This window comes from Calidris pugnax, unplaced genomic scaffold (assembly GCF_001431845.1).
Source record: "Calidris pugnax isolate Ruff unplaced genomic scaffold, ASM143184v1 scaffold54, whole genome shotgun sequence".
NCBI lineage: Eukaryota > Metazoa > Chordata > Aves > Charadriiformes > Scolopacidae > Calidris > Calidris pugnax.
Window position 1 is genome coordinate 15,892,596 of NW_015090864.1, and position 12,362 is coordinate 15,904,957.

Here is a 12,362-nt window from a genome sequence, read left to right on the forward strand (position 1 = left end):
GCTTCCTTTATGGTCACAATGAATTACAGGATAAATACCCAGATAGGTCAGATGACTGCATATAGAGGCAAGAAAAAAAAAAACCCAACCAAATTGACTACAGTTTCACTCAGTTAACTCACTGTGTATCCTGCCTTTACTATCTTACATATTTGAATGCTGCCCTGGCAAAGACTGTTGGCTATTTAAAGAAAAGCTTTATTTAATAAATACTACAAGTTCTTTCTGCCTATGACATGCCTCATCAAGAGTTCTGCAAGACATAACAGTTTCTGTTGAGTAAAAATACCTGTATCAAAATTCAGAAGAAAATAGATTCTAAATATGTTTTATTATCGGTAGACTTAAGCTGAAACCTTAAGTGTAGTTAAGAAGATGTGGAAACAGGAACAATGCAATTTGATAAACCTAAACCAGCTTTTAAATGTAACACCATACTTCTGGGGGAGGAAAAAACAGAATTTTAGCTGCATTATTCTCTAAATTCACTTCATTATTACCCTGCATAAACATAATCTACACAAGATGAGTTTTAGGAGTACAGCACTTCTCTATCCCAAAGAGAATCTTTATCTACAGAAGCTATCAATCACTCTCCAACTTTCACATTAACAAATTTAACTTTGAAATCAAACGTATGCTGGGAGGCAGCAAGGGGGAAAGGAAACGGCTTATAAATCACTCCAAAATGAGAGACAGGCATGTCAACCTTTCTATAACAAGTTCTTCTGGCAAAGAAAACAAGAAATTTAAGAAGAATTTTATGTTTTGTCTCATGCAAATTCTGCAAATCTAAAACAGCAAAGCAATTTCAAGATATTCAAGATACTGTCCAACTAGATGAAGCTGTGTAGTTATGGCCAACAAACTAAAATGCAATCTGGTAAACATACACATCAGTGAAAAATATCAAAAGTGGATGCATTAAAGTGAAAGTGTGCAATCATCTTTGAAGAAATAGACTCTACATACTAAACAAGGTTTATTTCCACTATTAAAATGAAGCATTCTCAATGACTAAACCAAAATATCCTCAGTGACCAAAAAATCCTATAACACAATACGAAACACATCCACAGGTTCATAATCCTCACATGCCAAGAGACAAATCAACCACTTGGAGGTGGTGATGGGGAAGTTATCACAGAAATGCTACTTACGAGGTTAATTAACAATTTTTAATCTCTTTCACTTTGAAGTCCACTAATTACAACATTTACACTAGAACTACTCACATTGCTGTTTTTTCTATCAGTGGACCTCTGATCAACTAGTTCAACTTTCTTCATGAAACAAACTACAGAAAACTGTCTTTAAATCATCCAGATTCAAAACTTCCACCCTTGCAAAAATCATCACAATAAGTCACTCCAGTTGTTACTAACAACATTAAAAATTCTACCAAATTTCGATTTCCTGAATATTTAGGTTAAGGTAACTGGATCTTCAACCTTTGTTTGCTACATTCAAGAACTCATAAGTATGCCATTTCTTTTCCCTGTAATTATTAATCACATAAACCCATAATGTTTTTTTTGTAACTATACCAAGAGCTCTTCAAGTCTTTCCTTCTAATGCACGAGCTTGAATTGCAGTCATTTTCTTGCTGCTTCTCTGAAAAACTGCAGTTTGCCTACTTTCCAAACTGTGAGAATCAAAACAGAGACCATATTCCAGCAGCTGTCACATTAGCTTCAAGAGGTAATCTCTCTAGTCCTACTTGATATTCCTCTGATCATATATCCTTTCTGGATAACACAGCACTCAATATTTATGCTCTTAATTGTGTATGAGTTTCATGTCTGTTTTAAGAGTCATAGCTCTGCACAGTATCTATTTTTACACTCCTTCCTGTAATCTTGCGTAAATTTTACACAGTGGATCACTTTTTCATGTACCTGTAGATTAATTAGCATTTCACTTTTGCATAACTTAGCTAACTCTGCATTAGTGAACAGTTTTTATTATTTCCCATTCAGTCTTAAATTACTGATAAGTGTACGAATGATCCTATGATTTCTTCCTTGTTGATAAAGAAGTGTTATTATTTAAAACTAACAGCAAACTTATTCACATTAAAAAAAACCCAAACAAATGAAACCCAGCTCATGTGATCATCACAAGTTTTGTATCTTTGGGATCCATCAGTTACCAGGTTTTGATGGATAAAACATATGATGTAAACCATGCTTTCATACTTAAAGATCTCAAAATGTTTTACTCCATGGCTAAGAATCACCTATTTCATGTCTACCCAAAACAGGAGGTCACAGAAGTCAGTTGAAGTGTATTAAAAAATTAATGATAAAACTTTAGACACAAACAAGACCTCCTGGAGAGGTCTGCTGCCCCTCAGACACTGGGAATTTAGCTCTGGAAACTAATTGTTTGTATTTCTGACTTCCTTGCCCTTTTCATGAAGTACTTTAATACTGCATTACATCTCTTTTTTTGAGTGATAACAAATGCAGAATATTAACATTTTTATCATACCTCTGCCATAGAAACTAACTTTGACACACTGTTCCTTTACAACTCTCATTACAGTAGTTACAGTAAGGAACAGAAGGATTGTCCCAAAATACTATGGGGCCTAATCAACAACGGTCTTTAAGCCTCTTGTTTTCCATTCATGTCAAACCCAATATAACATTGCCTTGACTTATACACATAAGTCAAAGCCACAAAAGCTTACCAGACATCTCTTAACCCATCTGATAAAATGAGTGAATACTGTGGTCTCTTGTCAGTCATCTGCTCAAAAATTTAACTCCCTTTCCAGTAACGTGGAGGACAGACTTTCCAACCGGACCTTATTCTTCAATACTGCTCCAGGAATCTGCTTCTAGTCAGCAGGCAAGTACAGTTTGTGCTTTAAAACACACAGCTCACTTCACAAGCTTGAAAGTAGAGAGAAAAATTAAACGGTGCCTAAGAGGAAAAGGAGAGATGCAAAAGTATATGTAGGAGAATTCCAGGCTCTTTCACTGTTTGGATTTGCATTTGTTTTTGCTGTTGAAGGGCTGAGAATAACTCTGCAGCAGGAAAATCAGTGAATATCAGATTCAAGAGATGTCTTTGAATAATTTAGAAAGTGATTAAAAATTACAGGATCAGCAATTTATTTTAGAAGCTTATGCTTCAGAAATTGATGCAATTTTGGTACATATAATGAATATATATTATATTCATTACCGTAGATTTTCCACTTATTACAGACAAATGAATTTCAAAATACTGTTTTACAAAACAACACTTCCAACAAAAATTTCAATAAATAAAAATTTTCACCTATGGTAAAACTCTAAGATTACTCCCTGTGCAGAGTAAACCACAAGCAGAAAGCTTTGATTTCAGAAAAGAGATAAAATACTCAGCAAAAATTTAGTAAGCCATAATTGCTCTGGTTAGTATTTTTTTTAATAGGCAAAAGTACTGAAGGGATACAGGTTTGTGCTGAAATCTAGACATGAATGTGCTGGATGATTAGGCTAGTGCTTTCAAATGGAAAACCACACTACTTTAGTAAAAAAGCAAATCTGCACAAAATGTGTAAAACAAGCAAAAGAAGCCCAGAACTAAACAGCATTTAGTTTTTTTTAACTACTAGCAAAATATTATTGGGATAAAGGAAAAACTAGTGAACATATGCTTTTTCTAGGGTAGTTTTACTGTTAAAATCTAGAAAGTCTGTTTAAAGTCTTCAAGAAAGGAAACATGTTCTAATACTGAAGTTACATCAGGGAACACCTCTGCAATCAAGCACAACAAAGTTTGGCGATGCCTTCACAATTCAGTCTAACTCTACCTAAAGAAATGCTTCTCTCTTCTCAAGCGCTACATTTGTGTCCAGAAATGATTCATTTTTACACTACAACAAACTACTGACAAAGCATAAGCCTAGAACCATCAGCATTGAGAACTGCCTCTCATTGCCAGTACAATTTTTTTCCTTACTGAAGAACCATATAAAGAACAATCTCTCTGTATATTGAGAGGTCTTTCCCTGGAATTGCCTATGAAATTGTATAAAAATCTGACCTCATGAACAAATGAAGTTAACACTGCAAGTTGGGTGCCATTAAATTACTGTTTTCCATAGCAAAGTTATTACAGCATCACCTCCTCAGCCAAAACAGAGGCAGAGCTTTCTCTTGTAAGTTCTGAATAGCTTTAATGACCCTTGGCTTACTCAGTACTTTATACAGAATAGGTGGAAACGGCAGAGAAAACAAAAGTAAACTGTCAATAAAAAAAATATTTCTCTTCTTAGAAAGCAGCTGTGTCCCAAACAGTGGTTAAGGAACTAACTTTAGTCAGGGGTCATTAGAGAATAGAGAATAATCCCAGTAAAAAAAGAGCTACATAAATTACAAATTGCTATCTTTACTATGGCCTAGCAGCAGGCAGCTCATCAGAAACTAAGGGTTTTCACTGCTTCTCTTCACCTTCAGAAAAGCAACCCAAAAGTACAAAAGGCAACAAGTAACCCAGAAGTACAAACCCCAAAGTCTAATAGGCTGTATATTCCATTTCTGCAAATATATTAAGAAAGCATGATGTGCAGTAAAAATCATTCCCTTATGATTAGCTTACATACCAAAGAAAAGGAAATTTAACTGATCTTGTATATAGCCAGTATTTTCCCTTTTCCAAAACAAAATAAGCTTACATACAAAAGCTTACCAGGTCTAGCTACTGGACTGAATGACTTGAACAAATTACACTTAGAATCCAAAAACTATATTTATGAGTTATTAAAACACTTACGGACACGTATTTCCTTAAACAGATCAAGTGCAAAAGGGAAACTCTCCAAGGACCTATTTACAGAGCTGTATTTTATATACAAGCAAACAGAAGAAAGAATGAATAGTAAGTGAAATTGAAAGTTCCCAAGTGCTGCAACAGGTTACAAACGAAAAGCACTTCTTATTGCCATTTGCTGCAGCTTCAACTTCAGATAAAGTCTCCCATTAATACACATTTACTCTCTCAACCTACACCAGACACTTGAACTTCATGAAAAGAAACAGAGGACTGCACCCACGTAAATGCATAAAGACTTAGCATTTAATACCATCATATTAATATCACAATTCTTCCCTAATATCAGTAGGTTTTTGTATCTTCCACCCTGTGCTTTTTAAAAGCAAGCTTTGCAGCTACTTTTCAAAAGCAATTTTGAACATTCACATTCTAAATCTCAAAATTTAAGAAGCACATACAAAAATTCTACATTTACTATAATACTATGATCACATATGATCCAATAGAGATCCTCACAGCAGAGTAACGAAAAAAAAAAAAAAGAAAAAAATTAACAGTTATACAACTGATCCAGCAAAAAATTACTTCAGAAACATCACCAAATATACTAAGTAAATGTAAAGCTACTTTCTACCTAAAAGTTCTAAACTTTTAAAGCAAACTTAAAATTAACACCCCCCAACTGAAGGTACTAGCAAGACTTGAAAGAAAGCTTCTATAAAAATCAGAAAAAACACAGAAATCTACTTTTTCCATCTTTTAAAACTTTTTTCATTCAGAAAAAAATCTAAGAGGTGAATGGTCCTGGAAGCAATTGCATTTATCCTAAAAAACAAACAAATGACCAAACCCCACCTTCTTTAGTGCCATCCAAACAGCCAACATCCAAGCAAGAAGGGAGCAAATATCTCTTTTACAGTTGGATGTTGAGGGAGGGGGTGTGTTCAAAGCACATTTTATGGAGACCCTACTCTTGTGTGTGCTCACAGACTTCTCTCACCCCAGCTTTGACCATGCAGTTACAGTGAGGAAATGGGTTTTCATAATAATGAATAATTACTTGAACATTAACAGCAGTTAATACTAACTAAATAGATGGAATCTAGTCCAGCTTCTTCCTCAACCCTTCGTTATGCTTCATTACTCTCAGACTTCCCTCTTTCCACCTACCCTGCAATTTCCCCTTTCCAGTGCAAGTGGGCCAGGGAGCTTCCTCTCTCTTTACCTGCCCTAACACCCTGCCTATTTCTGACTGCTCGTCAATGATCACGCTAATTTAATCAGCAGTTAGCCTCCTGTCCTTCTCTACTGCCAGGGTTGCTAAGACAGGAAAGAAAAGGCAGCGCTCTGTTTCCGGCTGTTCACTGTCCTTTTGCTATGAGGACTGGGAACTCCTTCAGGAATCACTGGAAACAAAGCAAGCATGACAGCAGCTCCCACCATACTTCGATAAAACAAGGAAGTCATGATTTAAAATATTCCATTCAATCTCTAATAGCAGTAGGATTTTGACTCTTAGAACTATATTACAGTCGGTCATTAACAGTGGTCATTGACAGCATTCTTAATTGTCAAATAAAAGAAAAAACATGCAAAAGAAACATACAAAAGTTCAGTTATATTTTGGAATTTAAGTATCACAAGTTATAATCAAATTTCATGAAAATAGCCTACATAGCACAAAATCCAGAAAAAGATTTCATGCTGTGTACATTAATGCTCTCCATTGTTATTTTAAACAATTCAGTAAGATCATGGCATGAAGCATACATCTTCAAAGTCTCTTTAACGTAAATGTAGCAAAACACTCAGTATCTTCACAGTAAGAAACAACTGAGTACACGTGGCTTAAGTGAACTAACTTTTTTTGCACAAAGTTCTACTATGTATCTTAATCAGTCATTCTGCTCCATATATTTAAGTAGAAACATCCTTTTCTCTTTTTTACCATGGTTGCATCTTGTAATTTTTACTCCTAAATAATATATATCTCTCCCTTACAGTATTTCCAAAGCTACCCTACTTATCTTGACCTCTTTGTTTTCCTTCCTGCACCAATATCACCTCACTTATGCATGTAAACAGACGTACAAGGATCATCTATGCTCTGTCTGTCCATCCTCAAGAATGAGGACCCTCAAATCTTTGTATTTCCCTTTTCTCTTTAATGGAAACACTTTTCCATATGTACAAGACCCTTCGTAGCTCTATTCCCTGTAAACAATGCTAGCTTTAAGTCCCTATTTGTTACTGTTAAGGAACTTCACACTCGAGTTGGTCTCGTAAAACCCCTTAATCTCTTCAAACTCCACACTTGCCTATAGCAGCTGACCTAGAAATAAGAGATGCACCGAGGGGGGTAGCTGTTCATTATGTTTTAAACACTTGCATACAGAGACGATGTCCCCGTGCACAAAGATCTGAAAGCAAGAACAAAGTTACTACAGTTCTTTGATACGCTGGATTTACAAGTACTCTCTGGAAAGCCGGGATGTGACAAAAACTTCCAAGTACTCTGCCATGTTTAGTCCAAGGTAAACTTGCAAGTCCCTCTCCAGAGAAGTCCTCATCTCTGTACAGAGTCTCTTTCCACAGAAACCATGCAGTAAGCAACTTTGAAAAATGCTTTGTTTGCACTCTATCAGTATGGAGGGCTTACCCATAACACGTGTTTTAAAACCTTAATTGAAAGCAATTGAATTTCTTACCATGGATTACAGTTCTACAAACACAAAGGATTCTGCCATGAGTATTAGAAAAATAAGCTGTAACAACAAATACCTTTATATAGGTACCAAAAAGTACAGGGCGAGGTTCTAACATTTTTGAGTTATTAATTTTCAATCAGTTTAATTACAGCTCTTATATTTTATATGTATACACTTAAATCTTTAAAGGACATTTAGCTAGTTGCCTTCACCACAAAAAAAGTGATCCAATCATAACTGAGTCCCAAGTATCAGCATCTTACACCTGTGAATCCTCCTGTTTCAACAGCAAAAATCACTAAGAGATATACAGGACTGACTTTTTAAACATTGACTTGAAAGGGAGAGATTAGGTTAATTCAGTTTTACATTCAGTAGTAACACTCCAGATTTTTGTTCTGTTTTCTGAGGGATGAGAAAAAAAGAGACTGTTTCTTTGGGACTTTAATGCAGTTTGTGGAAATAAACACTGGAGATTGAGTTTTGTTTTGTTAATTTCAGATAGATCATAGGAAGGCAGTAAGACCTTTGTAGTAGTTCCAAATCAAGCACCACTGATTTTAAAACAATGAAATGTACAGCTATTATGAAAAAAAAAGAATACCAAACCTTCCCCCCCCAGAAGAGTTTAAAAAGAAAACATGCCAGAAAACTACAGTAACATCAATGCCAATTAACAATCTTTAGTTATATTAGGACTTCAGTGAAAAATTTTAGCTATTTTCTTAACATTTTTTTTCTTTTTTCCATTGTCTGTCTGTAATTGCAAAACTAAGGGAAAACTATATCAATACCAGTACCTCAGTGTAATTCAATAGACCGAGAACATGGTAAATTATTAAATTATGTCTTTTGCATATTAGCAATATACAAATGTCTGCAATACCACAGCATTTCACCTATACTCTAACACCTACCTTCATTTCATACTGACAGAAAGTAAATTCAGTAAATCAAAGACAAAGTTACTAACCTCCTGCTCACATCGGCTCAGCTTTGGCTTACTACACGCAATACACAGGATTTAATGCGACTTTAGTGGTTTTTAATACATTTTAAAAAGCTGAAACTGGGGCCAAACTAGCCTTACTAACAGTACACACCCAAAAAATCACTTCTAATTTCCATTAATCCAAATGTTCATCCTTTAAAATTAGTGATTTCCCTCAGACTACTTTCTTCTCCCAGTCTATAAACATATGATGTGCTCAGGACCACTGTTAACAGCCTGGGAAAGGAGAAAGTACAGTGGGATAGTGTTCCTTCCACTTGAATTATTTGTAGTTTTGATTCTCCATTGTTACCGTATACATCCATGCTTCAGGTCACTCCCCAACTATTAAATCCATGTGGACTCATTGAGATCCTCAGAATGTCCTTCCTATCTTAAAAACAATCCCAACATAAGAATAAGCAAACATGCTCCCCATATAGAGTCTCATCCTCCAGATGTTTTCATATAGGCATAACTCCACTCAATGTAGCTCCACTGAAGCTGAAAGAATTACCAATTGTAGTAAAACTAAGCAGAATTGCAGGAGTACCTAGGATGAGTATCTTTGAACAGGTGAACAAGAAATAGGAGAGGACATCTTTGTGTCCTGAAAAGCAGCACAGAATAGCAGCCTACAGGCCTTACACTCCCATTTCATTCCAAGATAACTATAAAGTATTATGAGATATAACAAAAATCAGTGTACTAACAAAAGATGCCCGTTTTTATGCTTCTCCACAATAATACCATATTATCAGTGGTCTACAGAGCCTCTGTATTAATCCAAATAAGAAAAAACAAATAGGAATTGTAAGAACACTTGGGTACCATAAACACATTTGTAGCATGGAACTAGTATTTCCTAAAAGGTACTTACAGGCATTTTATTTATTTTGCTTTAACTATTATAACAAATAACAGTAGTGCAGCAATAAATATATCTGTACATCACAAGTTGTTAACTTTATATAGAACAAAAAGCACTGATTAAAAGCTCTAAGTTCTCTACTTGAATACTTGACTTTATAACTCGATACAGAGACAAAATACAGTACTTACAAAAAAGAAAAACATGCTTCCAAATTCAGTCAGTAACAGGGATTTTCTAAACTGCAACTGCTACCATTTTTTATTAAAAGGAAAATCCTACTCTGTCCCTTTTCTAGGAAGCAGGGATAGAAAATAACAGTTTAAAAATATTGGGGATGTTACTACCACCTATAATATCCTGTAAAAACACAGGAGGCTGACTTGACTCTGAACATTCTTCTCTGAGTCCCCTGAGAGCCAAGAAAGGCTCTAGTAAGTGCTACCTTTGATTATCTGATTGTTAAGAGTTTTACACAGCAGCTAAGTGCAAAGCTTTTTTTCATTTTTATAGGGTTTAGCCAGCCTATAAGGCACTTCAACTACACAGTACTGCACCACAATACACAAAGTTATTAAAAAAAAGCCTTTAAACCAGCTAACATTTATTGTTAGTGAAAAACTCAGAATACCGTTTCATGTTATCAAATGCTGCAGTATGTCTAAAGTAAGTCAGTTATAAGTAAGTCAGTTTTAAAAAAAAAAAAAAAAAAAGAAAAAAGTTTATTTCATCGTTGTGGTTATAGGAAAAACTACCATACCTGTAACAATAAGAAAATTAGTAGGTGTTACAATGCCTAAATGATTGCTTCCAATGAAACTTGCACTTTGGTTTCACTGAAGTCTTCCAAACAAGGTACAAGGCACACTTAGTGTAACAATCTTACCACCTGAGTGGTTAATGGCTAAATTTTAATGAAAAATTAGTTATTACTTAAATAAAGGTTAATGAAAGATAACTCACCACCATCCCTCTCTCTAACTCTGTGAGTATGCACACTTTTTGCTTTACTGTGCCCTGTGTTGTCACCGTATTTGTTTTCAGGGCTATCAGAGCGCCGCAGCATTTTATTTGGTGGTGAAGGATCTGTGGCGTCTCGCATCTTGTCATGACGGTGATCACCACCACCGGGGTGACTCTTGGATGAGTACTTAAGAGCCTGCAACAGATCACAAGAGAATAGGCACTTATATTAGATGTGAACTTACAGAACTGATGTTAAAATGTAATTTCTAATTTTTAGATCTCTTTCCGAAACACGTTTTGAAGTTAATTAATTTTCATTTCCCATTTAAACAATCAGTGTAAGTTTTTCTGATTTTAATTACCTACATTAAAGCAACAAGTTCTGTAATTAGAACTCAAACCATTTTCTCCCACTATTACATCCAACATAACACTTGCTCTTAAAAAAAAACCTAATTTCTCTATCTTTTCACTGATAGACTACACACTTTCAACAGTAAATGGGCCACAGAACTCCTATACTTCTGGGAGAAGCACAAGCCTCCACTTGGTATTAAGAAAATAAACAGAAAGTTAAAATGAATCAGTGTGAACTCTGAATACGCCCTCCATACTGTAGTCAAGGCCACTCATTTTCACCACTACCCTGAACTTCTGTAAGGTTTTTTCAGTACTAGCAACCCTGGAGCAAATGTAATAAAAAAACTCCCTCGAATTCTGGGAGCCAAAAACATGTAACATGATGATTCATTTTGAAATATTTACCAAAAATTACATATTCTGCCTCACTTTGACTTGCTTGATTTTACACTGTGAGCTTCTGAGTGGCAAGTGTTTACATTTACATGAACTGTCACTGACAGCTGCCCTGGACTGCCAGATTACACTTCACAGTGATACAAATACACAGAAATGTAATAAAACAGTTCAATTCTGTGCCCTAAGGAGAGCAGTACCACAATATATGGCATTCCCCAGATTCTCACTCTGATAATTATTTTTTTTTTTTCCAGTAGACACAGCAGAGCAATACAGTATCTACCTTACAGAAATTGAGGTTATTATCAGCAGTTTAAGGATCTGATGGTTTCTGAACATGCCTAGCAGCTGGCAACTGCAGAAATTAAGCCTTACTGGCAACCCCAGTTATTCAGGGTCTAAAACCATGCCCCGCTCAGGTTACAGTCCACAGCAGCAGTTTTGGGGAGAAGAAAGGACTTGGGGAGGGGGGTGGGGGAAGAACAAGATGCCTTTTGTTTTTAAAAGGAAAACACTCACCTCCCCCTGGATCTCCACTCCACTGCAAGTGACCCCGGCTCGCTCCCCCGCCCCTCCTACCCTCTCCGACTCCTAGGCCCAAGCCCTACACAGGTCGCACTAGGCCTCTCCTCCTCGCCCCGGCCCCGCAGGCCTCGGAAGAGCGCCGGAGCCCCGTTCCCTCCGCCTGCGGCCGTTGCCGCCCCCCTCCCTCCGCTCCCCCCGGGCCCGAAACGGCGCCGAGAGACGGGACCGGGCCGTCTGTTGCACCGCGGCCTGCGGCGGCGGCCGAAGCCTCCGCTGGAGTAGCTCCCCCCCCCACTTCTCCTCCCCTGCTCCTCCTCCTGGGCCTAGCGGCCGGCGCTTGAGGTACCTGGTAGGGCTGCGAGTCCCCCCTGCGGTCGTGACAGCTAAAGAGAAAGCGAGAGAAAGAGAGAGACGTTAGCGAACAACCGTTACCGGCCGCCGGGGAAGGGGGCCCAAACATGGCGGAGGGGAGGGGGAGACCCCGCGGGGCCAGGGGCCAGAGGAGGAGGAGGAGGAAGGGATTTACCCATCACTGAGTCTCTGCTGTTTCCTCGCATACATTACCATCAATGCCCGGCCTGTGTGTGTGAGTGTGAGGGGACCAGGAGGGGACGGCCGCGGCCGGGCCACAGGCGCCGAGGGGGGAGGAGGGGGAGGCAGCGCTCCGCCTCGCCGCCGACCGGGGGCGGGGGGGGGGGGAGGGAGGGAGGGGGCCCCCCGCTGCGCCCGCCGCCACCGCCGCCGCCGCCGCTCCTCCAACTACATCCGGGAA

At 37.8% G+C, this 12,362-nt stretch overlaps 1 protein-coding gene across 3 annotated transcripts in view; it reads right to left on the minus strand.

Moving 5' to 3' along the window:
- Window positions 1-12,287, minus strand: part of WAC (WW domain containing adaptor with coiled-coil) — a 60,414-nt gene extending 48,127 nt beyond the window's left edge. Inside the window, exons 1-3 of one of the 3 annotated variants that reach the window (XM_014944929.1) lie at window positions 12,117-12,282; window positions 11,937-11,973; window positions 10,304-10,499 (exon numbers count right to left, since the gene is read on the minus strand). In XM_014944929.1, the coding sequence (XP_014800415.1) occupies window positions 10,304-10,499; window positions 11,937-11,973; window positions 12,117-12,157 (274 nt within the window). In that variant the 5' untranslated portion in view covers window positions 12,158-12,282. Of the gene's footprint in view, window positions 1-10,303; window positions 10,500-11,936; window positions 11,974-12,116 lie in introns of all 3 variants that reach the window. The other 2 variants (XM_014944928.1, XM_014944930.1) reach the window with 2 other exon arrangements.
- Between the last annotated feature and the right edge of the window lie 75 nt (window positions 12,288-12,362).